The 18150-nt window shown below is 38.2% G+C and overlaps 1 protein-coding gene across 4 annotated transcripts in view; it reads right to left on the bottom strand.

Annotated features, from left to right (window-relative positions):
- Positions 1-7951: 7951 nt before the first annotated feature.
- The window catches only part of LOC144377019 (putative oocyte-secreted protein 1 homolog), a 51784-nt gene continuing 41585 nt past the window's right edge, over positions 7952-18150 (bottom strand). For 2 of the 4 annotated variants that reach the window (XM_078045960.1, XM_078045959.1), the window contains 4 exons: positions 12164-12345; positions 10685-10782; positions 9470-9571; positions 7952-8239 (listed from right to left, as the gene is read on the bottom strand). In XM_078045960.1, coding sequence (XP_077902086.1) covers positions 8113-8239; positions 9470-9571; positions 10685-10782; positions 12164-12292 — 456 coding nt within the window. In that variant the 5' untranslated portion in view covers positions 12293-12345 and the 3' untranslated portion in view covers positions 7952-8112. Of the gene's footprint in view, positions 8240-9469; positions 9572-10684; positions 10783-12163; positions 12346-15037; positions 15845-15958; positions 16324-18150 lie in introns of those variants that run through there. The other 2 variants (XM_078045962.1, XM_078045961.1) reach the window with 2 other exon arrangements.

Consider the following 18150-nt stretch of genomic DNA (forward strand, 5'->3'; position numbering starts at 1 on the left):
GGACCCCATTGAAGCTCCTGCTCCAACTTCCTTGGGCAGGCCTGGCTCTCCAAGCAACCCCACTTCCATGCTGAGGAGCAAGATGGCTGGTGAACTTGTGGAGCGCCAACTGCTGGAGAGGTAGGAGACAGTGAGTTTGCCTAGTGTCCAACTGGGTAAAGGGAGGCACTTTGGGATCATCCCAGCAGCTGATTAAACTGCTTTTGTTTGCCTCAAGGAAGTCCCGACTTCTCTTAATCCACTTAGAAAAAGTAAAGGGAATGCAGCAATGTTGTAACCCCCTTGCCATCTGCAAGATCTCTGCCCTATGTATGCCTTGTCCAGTCACCCACCAATTGCCACAGGGACCCCTGGACTTCCCTGATGCTGAACACCCTTAACTGTCTATGCCCAACCCATGGAGACCAAGAACTCCAGGTCACTCCCCCTACTTTACCCTCCCTCAGCAGGAAGCAGCTTGAAGAAGTCAGTCACCCATTTATTCATAGAAATGGAATGCAGAAATTGACAGTGAGGAAAGATAACAACAACGGTCCACTTCATGCTTTGAATACAGCCCTTGCTGCTATGCCACTGCAACTTATTTTTAAAATGGACATGTTTCTTTCTCTTCCTCTCTCCCTGCTCCTCCCCAATCTCTCCCTCTCTCTAACCTCAGGAGAAACAGGATGACCTTTCTTCCCCATCTAGGCAGAGTCATCTGTTCTTGTGTTGTGGAAAGCTCCTCCTTGTCCCCACACCAATCCAAAAATGAGGACATGATTTTGAGAAAAAGGAAAAGAAGCTTCCCCAGGTGTTCTGAGTGCTGCTCCTGTTCTTGACCTGGGGATAGTCAGGTGTTCAATTGAAAGTAATTCACTAGGCAAAACTTCATGAACTTTTAGATATGTGTTTAGGTTAATGCTATTTACAGTAAATTATTTCAAAGGAACCCACATCTGCTTATTAAGATGTCAGATCTTTAGGATGGAGATGGGGAACAAAGTCCTGTAAATTCAAAGTAATTAAAATTCCTTCACCTGAGAAAGCTAGAAATTGCAGTTGCCACTGATTCTTCCTTTCTTCCCCCAGACATCCGAAACTCCACAAGACCTCAACAAGCCACTCAACTAAGACTGCCAGCCAGTGGCCAGCTTTTTTCAAATTCATACTTAAACATCATACTTTCAGAAATATATTTGCATAACAAACAGCTAGAATTCACCTTATGCTTTAATACTTATTGCTCACTCTCCTTCACAGTACTCTGGCTAGGAGACACAAAAAGCTCCTATTCACCGGGTTCCTAGGAAATCACTCCTGGTCTCTCTCTGTTCCTAAGGCTGTGTGGTTTTCTTCTTCCTATGGGTTTGTATATTTAAATGATCTCATTCTTTCAACAATGGTTTATCTTAGAGGGTTGACCCCTCAAGATTCAGGTCCACAAAACCATATTCATATTATGCTCCAACTGTTTATGGCATGTGTGGGCTAGACGTCTCAATTCCAAAATCCCTTTCATGTCATCTTGCTTACAAGTGACACACACTGCTGCAGCCATCAACAGACGTTGTAACAACAAAATCCTATCAATTAAAAAAAAATCAAATAAGGTAACTGCCACTGAAGAAGTTTTGCTAGATATAATAACACTAAAGAGTAATTGATTAAGTCCGGGTTTAGTCATTTATTACAAATTATCTCAAGACAAGGGCCTCCTGTCTGTCAAACCCACTTTGCAGACAGATCTGTAAATAAGGTTAGCAGGGAGACTATACACCTCCTGGTCCCTTCCTGAGACTTAGGTGTCAGTCAGCTTCCTAAAGCCACACAAAGCGTGCCGACAGGTACAGTTGCTCACTGCCAAGATGACTAGTGATTTCCTCATCTGCTATATGAAAGAGGGGTCAGGGAGATAACAATGAAATAGCAAAATTCAATTTAAAAAATGTTCCTGCAGAAGCTGGAGGAGGAACAGTATAAGAAAATTAATTTAGGGAAGAGCATGGTGGCACAGGCCTGTAATCTTAGCAATTTATGAGGCTGAAGCAGGAGGATCACAAGTTTGATGCCAGCCTAGTGTACTTAGCGAGACCCTGTTTTGAAAAAAAATAAAAAATTCCTGGGGGTTTTAGCTCAGTGGACGAGGGCCCTGGATTCAATCAATCCCCAGTACCAAGTCAGAAAAAAAAATTAATTTAAGAAGAGCACTGTGAATGAGAATTGGGTAATCAATTCTGCCCAGTGAGAGATTTCTGAAAAATTCTGCTGGTGTGAGGTTCAGACATGGAAGAACAATATGGCAGATGAGAAAAGGTAGAGTTAAAAGAAAATATCTGATGCTTAAAAGTGTTTCATAAAAGTAAAAATAGCATCAATTTGAACTCAGCACATTGATAAAAAGGAAATAGTGCTGCTTATTTGACCCTAACTGAAATTAGAATCAGAAAATCCTTAGTATCAGCTGAAACAATAATAAGAGTCAGAGAGTCAAATTAGAAAACAGTTCATTCAACACACATATGGAGCATGTCAGTGTGCCCAAAGGTCAACAAAAGCTGTGAGCAAAATTCTCTTCTATACCTGCTGGTGCACTGTATCCAAACAAAGTCACAGCAAGGAAGAGAGGAACTAAAGCTAGCTTCAAGGGAGACTTCATGACACCAGACCAGAGACAATAGCCTCAGGACACAAAGACAAAAAGAAGCTGGGTTGCCTTGGGTTGTTTTATAGCTGACAGGGAGCTCAGGTGTTGCCCATGGACACGTCCTTAGGCCTTTCCTAGCATTCAGCCCAGAATCCTAAATTCTGACCCTTCATCTATCACATGAGTTTCTTTTTTTTTTCCTTGGGGGAGGGGTATTTTTTTTTGTACCAGATATTGAACCCCCAGACACTTAACCACTCAGCCACATCCCATAACTTTTTATTTTTCGTTTTGAGACAGGGTCTTGCTAAGTTGGTTAGAGCCTCACAAAGTAGCTTAGGCTGGCTTTGAACTTGCAATCCTCCTGCCTCTGATTCCTGAATCACTGGGATTACAGATTTTTGCTACAACAACTGGCTCACATGGGTTCTAAATTCCAGAGAGTAGGTAAAGTAAGTAAGAACATCAGTTGTGACAAGAGATCTGTTTCTTCTTTAAGTCTATGGTACTGATAGAGAAGAAAGTATGCAGAATTCTCAAACCATGTTTTTGGATTCTAGGATCTTGTTCAGTGTGGGGTTAGCACAAGGAAACTCCACCTGCCTCTCAGCTGTGGCTGACCCTGCCACCCACAGCCTGTATTTAGCATTTTGCAATCCACCTTACTCCTTCCACCTGTACACTGGTTTCTAGCTCCACTTTCCTTAAGAACTACCCTTCTTCTATTCTTACAGTGTTGCTCTCCTAGGGAGAGCAATTCATAACTGCTCTTTTGGGTTCCTTTCTTCCCATCTTCTCTTAAACAGACTTTCGCCCCAACCACTCCACCAAAACTGTTATCAAACTATAAGAGCCCCCTACATTGCTGGATCTAACGATTAATTCTTAGTTCACATCAGATTTAACCTTTCAGAGATCATTAACGTAGTTGACACCCCCATCTATGGGCTGTCAGGAGCCCCTTTATCCTGGTCTAACTTCTACTCTTCCTTGCTGACTTCTCTTTAGCTGGCTTGAAGGTTCTGTCTCCTCTAACTACCTCTTCACACTGGAAATACCAAGACTCAAGCCTTAGACCCATTTCTTCTTTTTCCTTATTTGCTTTGAACTTAGTCAATCTCTAAGAATATTACATTTTAAGGATGAATCCTAATTTTCTACATCCAGCCTGGGCCTTTCCTCCTGAAATTCAGATAGATATAGATATAGATATAGATATATTCAAATACCCAGTTGTTCTCTCCTCTTGGAGATCTAACAAGCATCTAAACACAGTATTTTCAGAACAGAGTTAGTTCATGAACCACACCTTCCATATTCTCATGATTTAGAGGCATCTCCCACTTCATGATAAATCACAGGTCATAAACTCTCCTGGATACCTCTTTTTCTCATACCCCATATCTAACCATCAGCAAATCACTCTCAGATGATGAATGGATATACGGGTGGATAAATAAATCTGACCACCTCCTATGTATTCCACTGCTGTATCTAACAAAGGGTTCTCAAACTCAACATTATGGACACTTGGGGCAAAATAATTCTTGGTTGCCAGTGGCAATCCTAAGCACTGAAGATGTTCAGCAGCACCCCTGGCCTGTGTCCTCTAGATTCTCTTAACACAATAGTACCCCACTGTGGAAACAAAACTGTTTCTAGATATGTCTTCAAGAGGGCAAAATCACCCCTGTATATGGAGCACTGGCCTAAGAGTCATCAGTATCCAACCAATCTCCTCGTTCCCTCTTCATATCTGATGACTCAGCTCATGTAATCTTTGTAAAAACCCAACTCAGATCATGTTACTCTTCCATTTGAAGTTTTCCAGTGGCTTTTCCATCTTATTTGGGATAAAATCCAAGCTTGTAATGTTGTGGTGTGAACTGATAAATACAATCAATAAGAGTGTAAATTATAGGTTATAGAGTAGTAAAATATATATATATATATAGAGAGAGAGAGAGATAGATATAGATTATATATAAGATTTTGATAAGTGAGATAAGACAATTATAAAGCAAAAACTGTCATAGATAAGCCTAAGTCTCCATTTTGCTGCCTTCTATAAAAAACTGTTACAAGAGCTGTTTCTGAGAAACTGAAATGAAAGCTGTTTTCTTATAAAAATTGTTTTTCTGTACTTTGTGCCCCACAAATTGTACCCTACTCAGGATGCAGCAGTGGTCATGGTGAGCTGCAGGCATTTCCCCATAACACTATATCAATTTTGGGAAACTAGGTGGTCTACCCCAGCAGAGTACCATTATTTTAAAGGTATTTTTTTTCTTTCTTAAAAACTTCATTTATTGGGCTGGGATTATGGCTCAGCAGTAGAGCACTCGCCTAGCATGTGCAAGGCCCTAGGTTCGATCCTCAGCACCACATATAAATAAAATAAAGGTATTGTGTCCAACTACAACTAAAAAATAATTTTTTAAAAAAACTTCATTTATTAAGACTTTCCCCCTCCAACCACACTGATCTCCTGTGGATACTCAGGGCATGCTTTCTTTCTAGATATTTTTTATTAGCTATTTTCATACTCTTTTTTTTTACACTTCATTCTAAATGACTGTAATTGTATGAATTTATGGAGTAGAAAGTGATATTTTGATATATATGCTGAGAAATTATTAAATCTGGCTAACAAATATATCATCTCACTTGTTTTTTGTGGCAAAAACATTAAAATCACAAAATCAGCCCAGATGCCCATCAACAGGTGAATGAATACAGAAAATATGGTGAAAATATATATACACAAAGGAGTTTTTACTCAGCCATAAAGAGGAATAGAATTATAGTTTTTGCTAGTAAATGGATGGTGTGAGATATGGAAAATGATAACCCCCAGGACAGGAAAATGAAAGCCCCTCACAACTGTCTGACCTGGAGGAAGAGAGAAGAGGAAGGCATCATTCATCCTCTCCCAGCAAATCCTTTCCCACTAACAATCCCCCCCCACCCCAGGGGGGAACAAGCAAACTTTCATCTCTTCCCCACCCACCACAGTGGGTCCTGAAGGGAGGAGGCAGATAAGGAAATGCTGGGCCCTGGACTTTCACCCTTTCCCATCGCCAATGAGTCCTGGAAGGAGAAGAGCAAATAGTGAAGCTCCGGGTCACAATGGGTCCCAGAGGGGGAAGATAATCTGTGAACACCTAGTTCTGCGCTTTTCCCGGGCACAATGAGTTTCAGGCTTTTGACCACTTCTTTCCTGACTGTCCAAACCAACATGTCCTGCCTCAGTCTCCAAAAACTAAACCACCTTCATTGTAACCTATAAAACGCAGACTCCTTGTACAACCACAGCCATTTTCCTCTCAGAAAATGACACTGAAGAATAAAGGAAAGCCTGCTGATCCATTTGGAGTCTGCTTCGGTACCAGTTATTTTGTTTTCATAATGGTGCCCAAACTGTGTTGGTTATTTTTGCTTACAGATGGAAATGGGGAACTAAGTGAACAGCTAAGTGAAATAAGTTTGACCCAGAAAGTCAAGAGCCAATTGTTTTCTCTCCTGTGCAGAAGGTAGGCCAAAATAAGGGTGGCAGGGAGAAAGGCAGGTTGTGGGTGGGAGAAACCCATGAAAACATGAGAGATTGGTGGGGTACAGGAAGGAGAATGAGGAGGGAGAAGGGAAAGGAAAAGGGAGGAACAGTGAAATGAAACTGACCAAACTATCCGATGTACATATATGAATATACCACAGTGAATTTGACCTTTATGTGTGTGTGTGTGTGTGTGTGTGTGTGTGTGTATAAAATGCACTAATTTTTTTAAAAAACTATAAATAGAAGATCAGTATAGGAAAGGGAACAGGGCGAGGGAAAGGGATATACTGGGGACTAAATTGAAGCAAATTTTATTCCATGGCTGTATATTTTTGTAAAAATGAGTCTCAATATAATGTATAATGAACAGATAAAAATTGAATAAAAATCATTAAATTCTCTTAACTTTGTAATGGAAGATACATTATTATTATTTGTCACCATTCTATACAGTAAACCGCTAGAGCCTATTCCTCCTACTTAACTGAACTGTAATCAGCATCTCCCTTTTCCCCAGCCCCTGGGAATCACTATTCTAGCCTCTATTTCTAATCAGTTTGACACCTGTAGAGCCCATAGGTAAGTGAGGTGGTAAAGTCCATCTTTCTGTACCAGGCTTACTCCATAGCATAAGTCCTCCACAGTCTTTTTTTTTTTTAGGTTGATGTTTTATTTTTTCTGATGCCAGAAATACTCCATATTCCTTGGCTCCTGGATACTTTGCAGTATATTAGTTGATCATCATCATGATGACCTAGGAATTAAGAATTATCTTCCATAGACCTATCAGTAGTAAAAAAAGAAAATTGCATAACACATTTAGAATGATTTTCATCCAGAAGTATAAAGTAATGTTTAATGAAGATGAAAGGGGAGGGAAGAGGGGATAGTAGGGGATAGGAAAGGCAGCAGAATACAACAGTCACTAATATGCCATTATGGAAAAATGTGAATGTGTACCACTGTGATTCTGCAATTTGTATTTGGGGTAAAAATGGGAGTTCATAACCCATTTGAGTCAAATGTATGAAAGACGATATGTCATGAGCTTTGTAATGTTTTGAACAACCAATTTAAAAAAATTTACAGAGCTAAGTTCTGATAACATGTTAACTCTGTATAATACATACCTTATGCTTTTTATATAGCAAAACATTACTTTATACCTCCACAGTCTTGATAACCTTCCCTCCAGGATCTGCATGCCTCACTCTCACTTCCTTCAGCTCTTTCCCCACACTTGTCACCCACATGCTACGTCTAGACCCACAAGGCTTAGCCCAGTGTTCCCAATCCCACTTCTCTGCCCTACTTTCCCTCAGAAGCAATTTCCTTTCCTAGGATGCTTTGTAACCCGCTGTCTTTTTGATTATTGTCACCATTCTATACAGTAGACCACTACAGTCTATTATAGTGTCTCCTCCTACTGATATGTGAGCTCCACAAGGGCATGTTGGCAGAATAGAAGAATGAATAGGCATCATTCTAGGTCCCCACAACTAAAGCCTTAGCCAAGGGCATGAGTCAGCAACAAAGAAGAGTGAGTAATTTTATGTTAAAAACCTTTAAAATGGGGTTGGGGATATGGCTAGGTTGGTAGAGTGCTTGCCTTGCATACACATAGGCCCCGAATTCAATCCCCAGCACCACACACACAAAAAAAATACACTTTAAAATGGGCATAGAAGCTTATCATGACATGCAGATCAGCTCTTTGATAATTAGAAACAGTATGTGATAGAACAAATTTTATTCATAAATAAAACTCCATAGTTAAAAGGGCAGCTCCTTTTTTTTAACAAAGGGAATATAAGAAGGAAACATACCATTTTATTTAAAATTGCAAATTAATTTCTTTTTAAAAATGGATCAGAATTGAGATATCATTCAAGCTCATTTCAACTTCTCACATCTCACACTTCTTAAATCCTCAGTCTAAGCACTCGCTGCAGTCATTCCAAATTGCTTCTCGATGGAGGGGTGAATAGCCCGGTTTCTTCTCTTCTGATAAAGGTACATCATTTGGCAAACAAGGGTCTGTAACATTTGGATTGTTACTGAAAAGGAAGAAAGATGGTTAAAAAAAAAAAGGTCCAGATATAAACATTGCTTAGCTACTTCTAAGTAAGGCAGTGTATGTGCATGAAGTAGGGAGAGAGGTTGTGGATAGGAGACAAGGGGAGAAAAGAATTTGAGAAAGTCAGTGCTCCATGAGAGAGACCACAACCTGAAGTGCATCATGATTTAAGCACAATGCATGCCTAAGTGACTAAATATACTTTTGCTTCTTTAAGCCATGAAGATCATCCCAAATGCTTCCTTGGGCACTCTTTACAACATAGCTCCATCCTTTTATTAATAACCAATCAACATGTGGATTTTGGGTAGTATCTGTTGGGAGCCACTCTGGACAGTAGCTATGTATATACCTTTAAGTCCTGAGTAAAGGGGTACTGAATAGTTATTGCACCCTGCAAAACACTGGACTTTTACCCCCACGCTCCAGGAGAGGGTGTCATCCAGTGAGGTTGAGTTACACTCACCTGTTCTTTTGTAATCCTACCCCTTTGCCCTTTGGGGGACAGAATGTTCCATAGAACCTCCCCTTGTGTGTCCTCTATATAAGAATGAAGAATTCCAGTGGCTCTCTCTTTCCACAGACCCTTAAGGTCACAGAGTCATCCCTGGATTTTGAAAAGGTACTTCTGTGTGTTTGCATGCTTTCTTCACTGTTTTCTTAAGTTATTGAAATAGTCAGATTTTGTGAACCCAGCATAGGTTGCCAGCTCAGATAGATGGTGATAAGTATCCCTTTATATGGGACTTAAGAATAAAGAACCGCATTGCCTTATGGGCATTTAATAATCCTGGAAGAGGTACAACCAAGATTTATGACATTTCTGGGTTTACATCCCCAGGGATTACCAATGAAGCTACTTTGAAGGCTCAATATTAATACTTGCTTTTTAAAATTCAGAATTTTTTTGATATTGGAATTGATAGAAATTCTGTCTTTATATTGATTGTGGAATTTCATATGACACCCAAGAAAGACACCTCTTATTTATAAGAAATCTCTACCAGTTAGCAATAGAATAGCAAGAATACTGTGATCAATAATACCTTCTACAAACAGGAATGCATGAATTTGCCATCCCCAATTTGGAAACCCTTTCAGTACAAAGTGCCTTAGTGCAAATACATGACATTTCTTTAACAATCATCTTGATTCTTGTCTAGGATGTGCCTGGACAAAGCCACACTGTGCCACTTCTAAGTGTGCGTACCATGATGGTGTCCCACAAGCAGCTCCCATGTCTTCATGTGCATTGTTTATTCTCACTTCCACTTCCCACTCAGTAGTCGTGCTGCCATTTTTGTTCCTGTTCCTTTCCAAAAAATAGAAAGTAAAATGAGAAAAGAAAATCAAGAAACACCACAAGTTCAAAGCCTAATGTTTGCAAGGCTGAACAGGGGGCCAAATTCCTGTTGCTTCTATATGTATTGATTTCTGCTTATTTCTCCAGAACATTGCAAGGCAGTGTTTGTGGTATTAAGAAGCATGGGTTTAGAAACCCAATATCTGGGTTTACTTTATGGTTCTACCATTGACCAATGAAGGATCTAAGGCAAAAAAAAAAAAAAAAAAAAAAACCTCAATTTCTCTGTGCCTCAATTTCCTCACCTGAAAATTGGCATAGTAGTATCTACCTCATTGAATCGCCATGAGTAACACTCAATAAAGTGCTTGGAACAGTATCTGCATGCAGTGATTTAAAAACATTAGCTGCTAATATAACTAGCACTACCTGTGGGAACAGCACATGTAGGGTCACTTGAGGGGGACAAGAATTCCAGTTTAAGATTTAAACCAGAAAATTTGATGGAAAAATTTCCCAAAGAAAGTTCTTTCAAATATATCCGTTTTGCTAAGATCTGATCAAAGATGTTATTAATCTAGAGAATATCTCAGACTTTTTAAAAAATCAGTTAATAAGGTATAAAAAGAGTCAAATCTCCACCCATGGATCCTAATATAATGTGTTTTTTAATCTCACCCCACAACTTCAGCCGGCCATGGTGCATGCTGATCTCGATTCTTTGATACTTTGTGGTATTATTTGGGTTGAGTTTTGCCTTTCATTTTGCCTATTACCTTCAGGAATCTTGAAAGTGGGCTCAAGTTTAAAGTTAAAATAACATGGTAAATGGCACTCAAATCAGGTTTTCAGTTATCAACACTTTTTTTCAAAAACAAATCATTATTATTCTATATTTCAATATTCCTAATGTTCTTATATTCTAGGGGACAACTGCAATAATTTTCAAAGAATTCTGATTAGCAATCAAGAGATTTTGTTCCCATTAGGATCTAGGGCTGTCCACCCTCTACACACACTTCTAGTTTTGCCATTTTACTGTTTGGGCTTGGGCATCTTATTAAAACAGAAGGTAAAGATGAAGCTGGGGGCCAGGACAGGTGTCTGGCATACTGTACTCACTTGTTGATGACACATGACAAAGGCATTTCAGTTAGGAGAGTAGTGTTTCTTGAAACAAACTTGATTTTAGTTTTAAGCACAACAACTTCTTGGAAAATCTAAAAGGAAAGGAAGTTTGGAATGTTTATCTCAATTATCTCAGGAAACTTCAAGGCATTCAAATAGAAATTTACAGATATTTTGAGCACTCTAAAAATGGTCATACCCTCTTAAAACAAAAAACAACATCTATTTATGGGGAACAGGACCATTTTCCTCATGTGCCAGATGAGTTAAAATCTGGCACAATGTTTGTACATAAGAGGCAAACAATACTTGTGAGATGAAACAGGGCACATCTTTATGATTCATACTCAAGAAAGTGTTTGCACCTCTTTTTGAGAAACACCATTGTAGCTAGAGTACTGCTTATCAACAGAGAGACAGAGGATGTGAGCTTTCAGATTAGTTGAATCCTGTTTGGAATCTTAGAGCTACCTCTGTTCAATATGAAGGGAATTTTGTTTAAACTCTGTTTACTCATTTCTGGGGATGGTGTGGGAGGAGCACTCATCATGGTGGTAAGGAATAACCTTGATACAGTTTAAATTTCCAATCACTTATCCAGCAGGAATTTGAAGCTCTGTAGGGTCAGCCAAAGCTCCCTTTAAGCCTACATCAATAGCACAACTTCTCCATTTTACCCAACCTTCTTTATCCCAAGAGCACTTAATAAATAACCTGGAATTGGAGCCATTGTTCAGTGGTAGAACATTTGCTTAACACCTGGTAAGGCCTTGGGTTCAATCCACGGCACCAAGGGGAAAAAAAAAATGCATGCTCAACTCCATCTTGAATTTTTCTTTCTATGAAACTGAATCTATAATATTCATGTAGAATTGACAAAGTTCTAGTATTTCTTTTGGTATTTTATTTGGGATATTAAAGAAAATTAATATTATGACAAAGTTTCACTGACTTTTAATTTTTTTTTAAATCAAGTCAAAAATCCCAATTATACCTTTAGGAGTGGTATATACAATTGCCCTAAGTGACCTATCAATATGCCCAGTAAGGCATGCCAGAATATCTGGGCTTAGGACTGGTACGAGTCAAACATTTACTTTGAAAAGCTGTCTGATGTTTACCTCGTGTTACTCCCTTCTTCTGGTAGCAGTTGGCCAAATTTCAAATTATAAAGAATAACTCTTTTGTAAAACTGCTTAATAATCCTTGAAGCACAGAGAAACTACATTTGTCCTTTGAAGATAATCAATTCTTAACCTGTTCTACCACAAATTGAGCAATATGAATTTTCAGTTACTGAACAACAAGTTAAAAAAAATAGTATTTAGCATCTCCTTCTTAACTTTTGTTTTAAATGTGACTGTTAAATCAATCTAACCATACTACAAATAAGAACTTAGTGACTTCTGGTTTGTTGACAGGTTAAAGAAACCGTAAGACTCTCAATTTAGGTGAGAGCGCCATTCCCCTTACTTTAGTTTCGATGCCACAGTCTTGAGGGTGGTATAAAAACTCATAATAATTATTTAGACAAACGTGGGTTACAGGGCATCCGGTTCCCAAAAATGCTTCATTATGGTTCATATGCACGTTGTAAAACATCGTGGGTGGGATTCTGGCGTAGAAGAAATTGCTGGAGCACAGCACGAGAATGGCTGAGAGACAGAAAAGAGAATCCCTCTGTTAGTAAGTACACATAGAGCATCTCAGAAAGTTTTAGCACAGCCAATTAATAGAAATGAAGGCATGCTCCCTGACTCAAACAAAAGACGTTTTAGAAGGGGGCAAGTCTGCAAAAGATGGTCTCCATATTATTGCTTCATCCCCCAAAACACCCTCATCTACATCCATCCTTCAAAGAGGCTTTTGGGTGATTATATGTGAAAAATAATTAATACAAAATAACATCTTTTCATTCCACTGTGTGAGATTTTTTATAGATTCATAAGAATACATCTATATTGTAGCATTTGTGCTAAGTACAGTGCAGGTTCTAGTGATCTTGTTCCATGGAGGCTTCATTTCTATAACCACAGCTTCATGATATATATGAATAAGCACCGAGGGGCTGGGATTGTGGCTCAGTGGTAGAGTGCGCATCTAGCATGCACGAGGCACTGGGTTCGATCCTCAGCACCACATAAATGTAAAATAAAGATATTATGTCCACCTAAAACTAAAAAATAAATATGAAAAAGAATAAGCACTGAGAGTTGATGCAGCAATAAAGATTTATCCAGAAAAGCTAAAGCCTACCAATCAGTGACATTAGTACTCCTCCTCCTCTTTTCACTCTAAATCTCTGTACCACATTTATAATTTTATCTGAGAAAGGGAATTTTTATGGTATAATCTGTTAATTGAGCTAGATGCCAAGGGCAGAGACTCAGAACGACCTAGAAATTATGAGACTGGGTAAGCGTGAGGGAAAGAGTGAGGTTGGCTAATTACCTAGACCTCCCTAAGGAAAAATCTTCTCACTTGCACTTAGGGTACTGGAAGGGGCCTGAGGCCTCAGGAGATACCAAAAACTCACACATCAAATGCAAACAACATAAGTCTGCCATCCTTTCTCTGAAAAGGATATAGAAATTGCAAATAATCAAAGATATTAAAGATAAAAAAGATAAAAAGATATTAAAAGATAAAAAGATATTCAACATCATCAGCTATTATGGAAACCCAAATTTAAAAATCACCGTGAATTATCACTATACACCTATTAGCATATCTAAAATAAAAAACAGTAACAGTCCCAAAAGCTGGTAAGGCTGCAGAGAAACACTACTACTTATATTTTGGTAGTGGAAATATAAAACGAAAACTGAAAAACAGTTTCACAATTTGCTTTAAAAACTAAACATACAACTACCATATAACCTAGGAAATAAGTTAGTGGACAATTTATCCCAGGAAAATAAAAATTTATATTCACACAAACTGTATGAAAAAGTTTTCAACAGTTGGTCAAAAACTAGAAACAATCTAAATGTTTTTTAAGAGAGAGAGAGAGAGAGAGAATTTTTAATATTTATTTTTTAGTTTTCGGTGGACACATCTTTGTACGTGGTGCTGAGGATCGAACTCAGGCCGCATGCATGCCAGGCGAGCACACTACTGCTCGAACCACATCCTCAGCCCTAGAGTTTTTAATAGGCAAATGGTTAAATAAACTGTGGTTCACCCATGCCATGGAATAATAGTTTGCAATAAAAATGAATAAACTATGAATACAAGCAAAATAAATAGATGAATCTCCATGAGTGGAAAATGCCACACCCTCAAAAAAAATAAGAGAGTAAAAAAGAACAAAGATGATCACAAAAGGTTACATGCCATATGACACATTTATAAAACACCTGGAAATGACAAAAATCATAGAAGTGGAGAACAGATTTGTGGTGTTTAAAAATTAAGAACCGGAATTAGAGCAGAGTCTTCATACGATTGTTCTAAGAGGACAGTGGCAGTGACTCTACAAGTATCTTTATTGTGATAGAAATGATCTGGCTATAATCATACCCCAATGTTATACAGTATTAGAGTTCTGCAAATGTTATTAGTGAGAGAAATGGAGTAATAGTATATTGATCTCTCTCTACTACTTCCTATAACTGCATGTGAATATACAATTCTATAAAAAACAAAAAGCTTTTGGAAAACTCTGAGTTTCAGTTACTTTTTGTCAATCTCAGTATGAAGCAAGTCATCTGCTAACACCAAATACAGATGAAAATGAAAGAAAAGTTTTTGTTTTAAGAGGACCCCAAACTGGAATGGTCAAATTAGCGAACTAAACCAGTGGGTCAGTTTTAAGATCAGTCCACCCTGCGATCCCACAGTTCCATTCCTAGGTATGCAAAAACATACCCACATCCACATCAATAGGTACAACTATCATGTGCAAATAAAAAATATGGGGGAGAAAACCATCTACATACAAACATTACTTGTAACAACAATGGAAAAATTCTTTCAATATGAGAATAGAAACATTTTGTAATATATTCATTCAATGGAATAACCAAGTAGTAATTAAAATAAACCAATGTTACCAGTATAAATCTCTAAATAATGTTTAAAAAAATAAAATTATAGAATGAAACAAATAAAACTTTAGATGCCCACAAAGCATATTTATGGATTCATAGATTTGAAGCAAAATTATAAAATCCACAGAAAAATGAGTAATTATCAAGTTCACATACAGGCATAGAGGAAAGATCACAGGATCAGGGATATTCACAGGGTCTCTACCTGAGCTTTTATCAAAAAATAAAATTTAAGTAAATGTAGCAAATCATTATAGATTTAATAAAACTGGATAATGGGCCAATGGTTACTTACAGTTGTCTCTTTCAAATGGTCCCTAATAAAGGAAAGGAAAATGTAATAAATACTCTAAAATCCTTACAACTGGCCACACAGCAAGTCTGGACCATGTTATTGAAGGTAACTTGACAAGAATATATAGCCTTTCATTGCCATTCTGAAATTTCAGAATCAGAAATGTCAGAACCCCAAGTTCATACCTGGGGTGGCAAACCATGCAAGGTCACCCAAGATAGAAGACTTGCTAAAAGAAGGACATATTGAGAAACAGTAGGTTAGTCACCTGAGGAGGAGCCCTCCAACATGACAGATCTATGAAGGATAAGGAAGGCAGAGACCGTAATAAGGCTCCCTGCCTGAATGTCACACCCTACAGAATCCTGAGTCCTAGCACAGCTGTGGAAGACACCACTGATTTCTAGCTTCAAGAATATGATGTGGTTTGCAAAGTGTCAAAAGAGAAGGGGAGTCGGGTGTGGTGGTTCATGCCTGTAATCCCAACTGCTCTGGAGGCTGAGGAAGGAGGATTTCAAGTTCAAAGCCAGCTTCCGCAATTTAGCGCCCTGGGCAACTCAATCAGAACCTGTCTCTAAATAAAACACAAAAGGGGGCTAGAGATGTGGCTCAGTAGTTGAGTGCCCCTGAGTTCAATCCTCTGCCCCACACCACACATACAAAAAAAAAAAAGAAAAGAAAAGAAAAGAAAGTAAGAGAGAAGGGGAATTAGAGAAAGACTGAAGTTCCCAAGTTAGGACACATCCTTTAGACTCAAGAAGACAAACATGACATCCCAAGATCATTCATCCAAGAAGAATCTCCGTCATTACATCCTTAGTTGTTACTAAGATTTATCCAGACCAAAACTGTAAAGAATCTACAGGCCACATCGTACAGTGTTTGTTAACAAATTCCAGTTCCCCAGGTCACATGTGATACCTGACCAGTCCCCAGCACAAATCCACATCCAGGAAAGGAGGAGAAAGAGAACCCCTAACGCCAGAAAAGTCTTCATTTTTGCAGACTGAAATCCAGATCCCACTGAGGAAACAGGAAATTGGGAGCAGTGAGCAGCCTTAAATGCCAAAACAGCAGAGGCCACATCAGGAGTAAGTAATTGACTACCACTTTAGACAGCACACACATGCCTCAAATATACCATCAAGTCACCGGTTCTAGAGTTAAGCAACTGTATCTTATGTTCATACAACAAGAAAAGCAGAAACTTACATAAATTAGAAGACTAGATAAATGCATTTAACCATCCAGTCTGTTCTAAACATTTTAAAAGAGTTCATTTTTTAATCTTTAACAGTTTTATTCAATTATCAAAGAATGAAAGCAAAGTTGAAGCAAAATGTACTATTTGAGCGATCCCATAGACAAGCCTACCAAAAGCCCCCTGAAACACACACAACTTATAATAATGAGCGACGTAAACGAGGTAGGTCTTTGAGAGGTGATTCAAAGATTAATGGAAGTCTCTACACCTGCTTTTGAGTGTCTATCATCAAAAATAGTTATTTTATGCACTAATGTATCTTTATTAAAACTCCCTATCATCCCAAAATGTCTATCTCCATCTCTAAGAAGAAATAACTGTGAAAGATTTTAATTTTCCTGTGGACCTGAAATAAGGGATATGAAAGACTGATTTCACCTCTTGCACCAAGCAACTTCTACACCATGGCTCCCAAACTTAACAGGTATCATAATCACCTGGAGGGTTTATTAAAATACAGAGGGCCCCAATCAGTTTTCTGATTGGGGCAGGACTTGAGAATTTACATTTCTAACAAATTCCCAGATGATGTTGATATTACTGGTCCAGGGGCCGTGTTTGAGAACCGCTGTGTACAGGGTTTTGCCTTCAGAGAGCATGCTGTGCTGATGCCCATTAGCAGCATTTGCTTATCAAACTTCAAGAAGCATCCACACCACCTGAGGATCTTGTTACAGTGCAGATTCTAATTCAGAAAGTTGGGGTGGGGGCTAAAATTCTGCATTTGTAATAAACTCCCAGGTGTTACTAGTGATAATGTGCAGACTACATTTGGAATAGCAAAGTCTGAATATACCTCATGCACACTTGGATTCCTTTCTTCAAAACAGAAGATGCCACTTTACAATGAGAAATTCAAACTCTACAATGACAAGGAGCTTAAATAAATATTTGGTTTAAATGTATTCTGCTTTTTTTTTCTCAAAGTCAGCAGTTACTAGAGTTAAGCAACTGTATGTAATGTTAATACAACAAGAAAAGCAAAAACTTACATAAATTAGAAGACTAGATAAATTCATTTAACCATCCTTGGTATTACTTGAATTTTATCATTACATGTATAGTCTGTTCTAAACATTTTAAAAGACTTCTTCAAAGCCAGGGACCATTCCTTGGGTTTTCACATCTCCAGAGCTTGGCAGACCTGCTGCTCAATCAGAGATGGTAGGAAACTGAACTGGAGCAAATTATATTCCATGCATATATGATTATGTCAAAATGAATCCCAATATTATGTATAAGTATAATGTACCAATGAAACATTTTTTAAATCCTTGAAAAGAAGAGATGAAGGGCGGGGAACAAAAAGAGAAAAGAAATGTAATTAATTAGCATTTTTTTTAATTTAACAATTTACCTAATGTTTATGTTCCACACAAACATATCTTCACTTTCATAATTATAACTTTTAAATTTTACATGTATTAGGATAAAAGGTGAATTAAAACAGCATTTCAGAAATATTGCTGTCCAGGATGGACAATGCTAAAGAACAGTCCAAATGAAGGTCAGAGCCTTGTGCATAGTGACGTACCCTGAGGCTGAGCACAGGTCAAGGTCTTCCACTTTCAGTAACTGTTTCTTAACATCCTGTATCTGCCAGTCTACAAAACTACTACTATTGTCATGTTTTTAATAAACTGGTAAGAAAAAGGTGATTTCCATCTTAAAATTACATGGATATGTGAGATTTGGTTAGCAGTACTTTTAGGATAAGGATAGAAGTGTCGATAAAGTTATTGCCTATGGCTTCGCTTTGGAATCTCACCAGACTTCAACTTCTCGTTGCTCCATAGTCTCACCAGCATCTGCTATTTTAACTTTTTCCATTCTACTGGGTGTATAGTGA

This window comes from Ictidomys tridecemlineatus, chromosome 4 (genome assembly GCF_052094955.1).
Source record: "Ictidomys tridecemlineatus isolate mIctTri1 chromosome 4, mIctTri1.hap1, whole genome shotgun sequence".
Lineage (NCBI taxonomy): Eukaryota > Metazoa > Chordata > Mammalia > Rodentia > Sciuridae > Ictidomys > Ictidomys tridecemlineatus.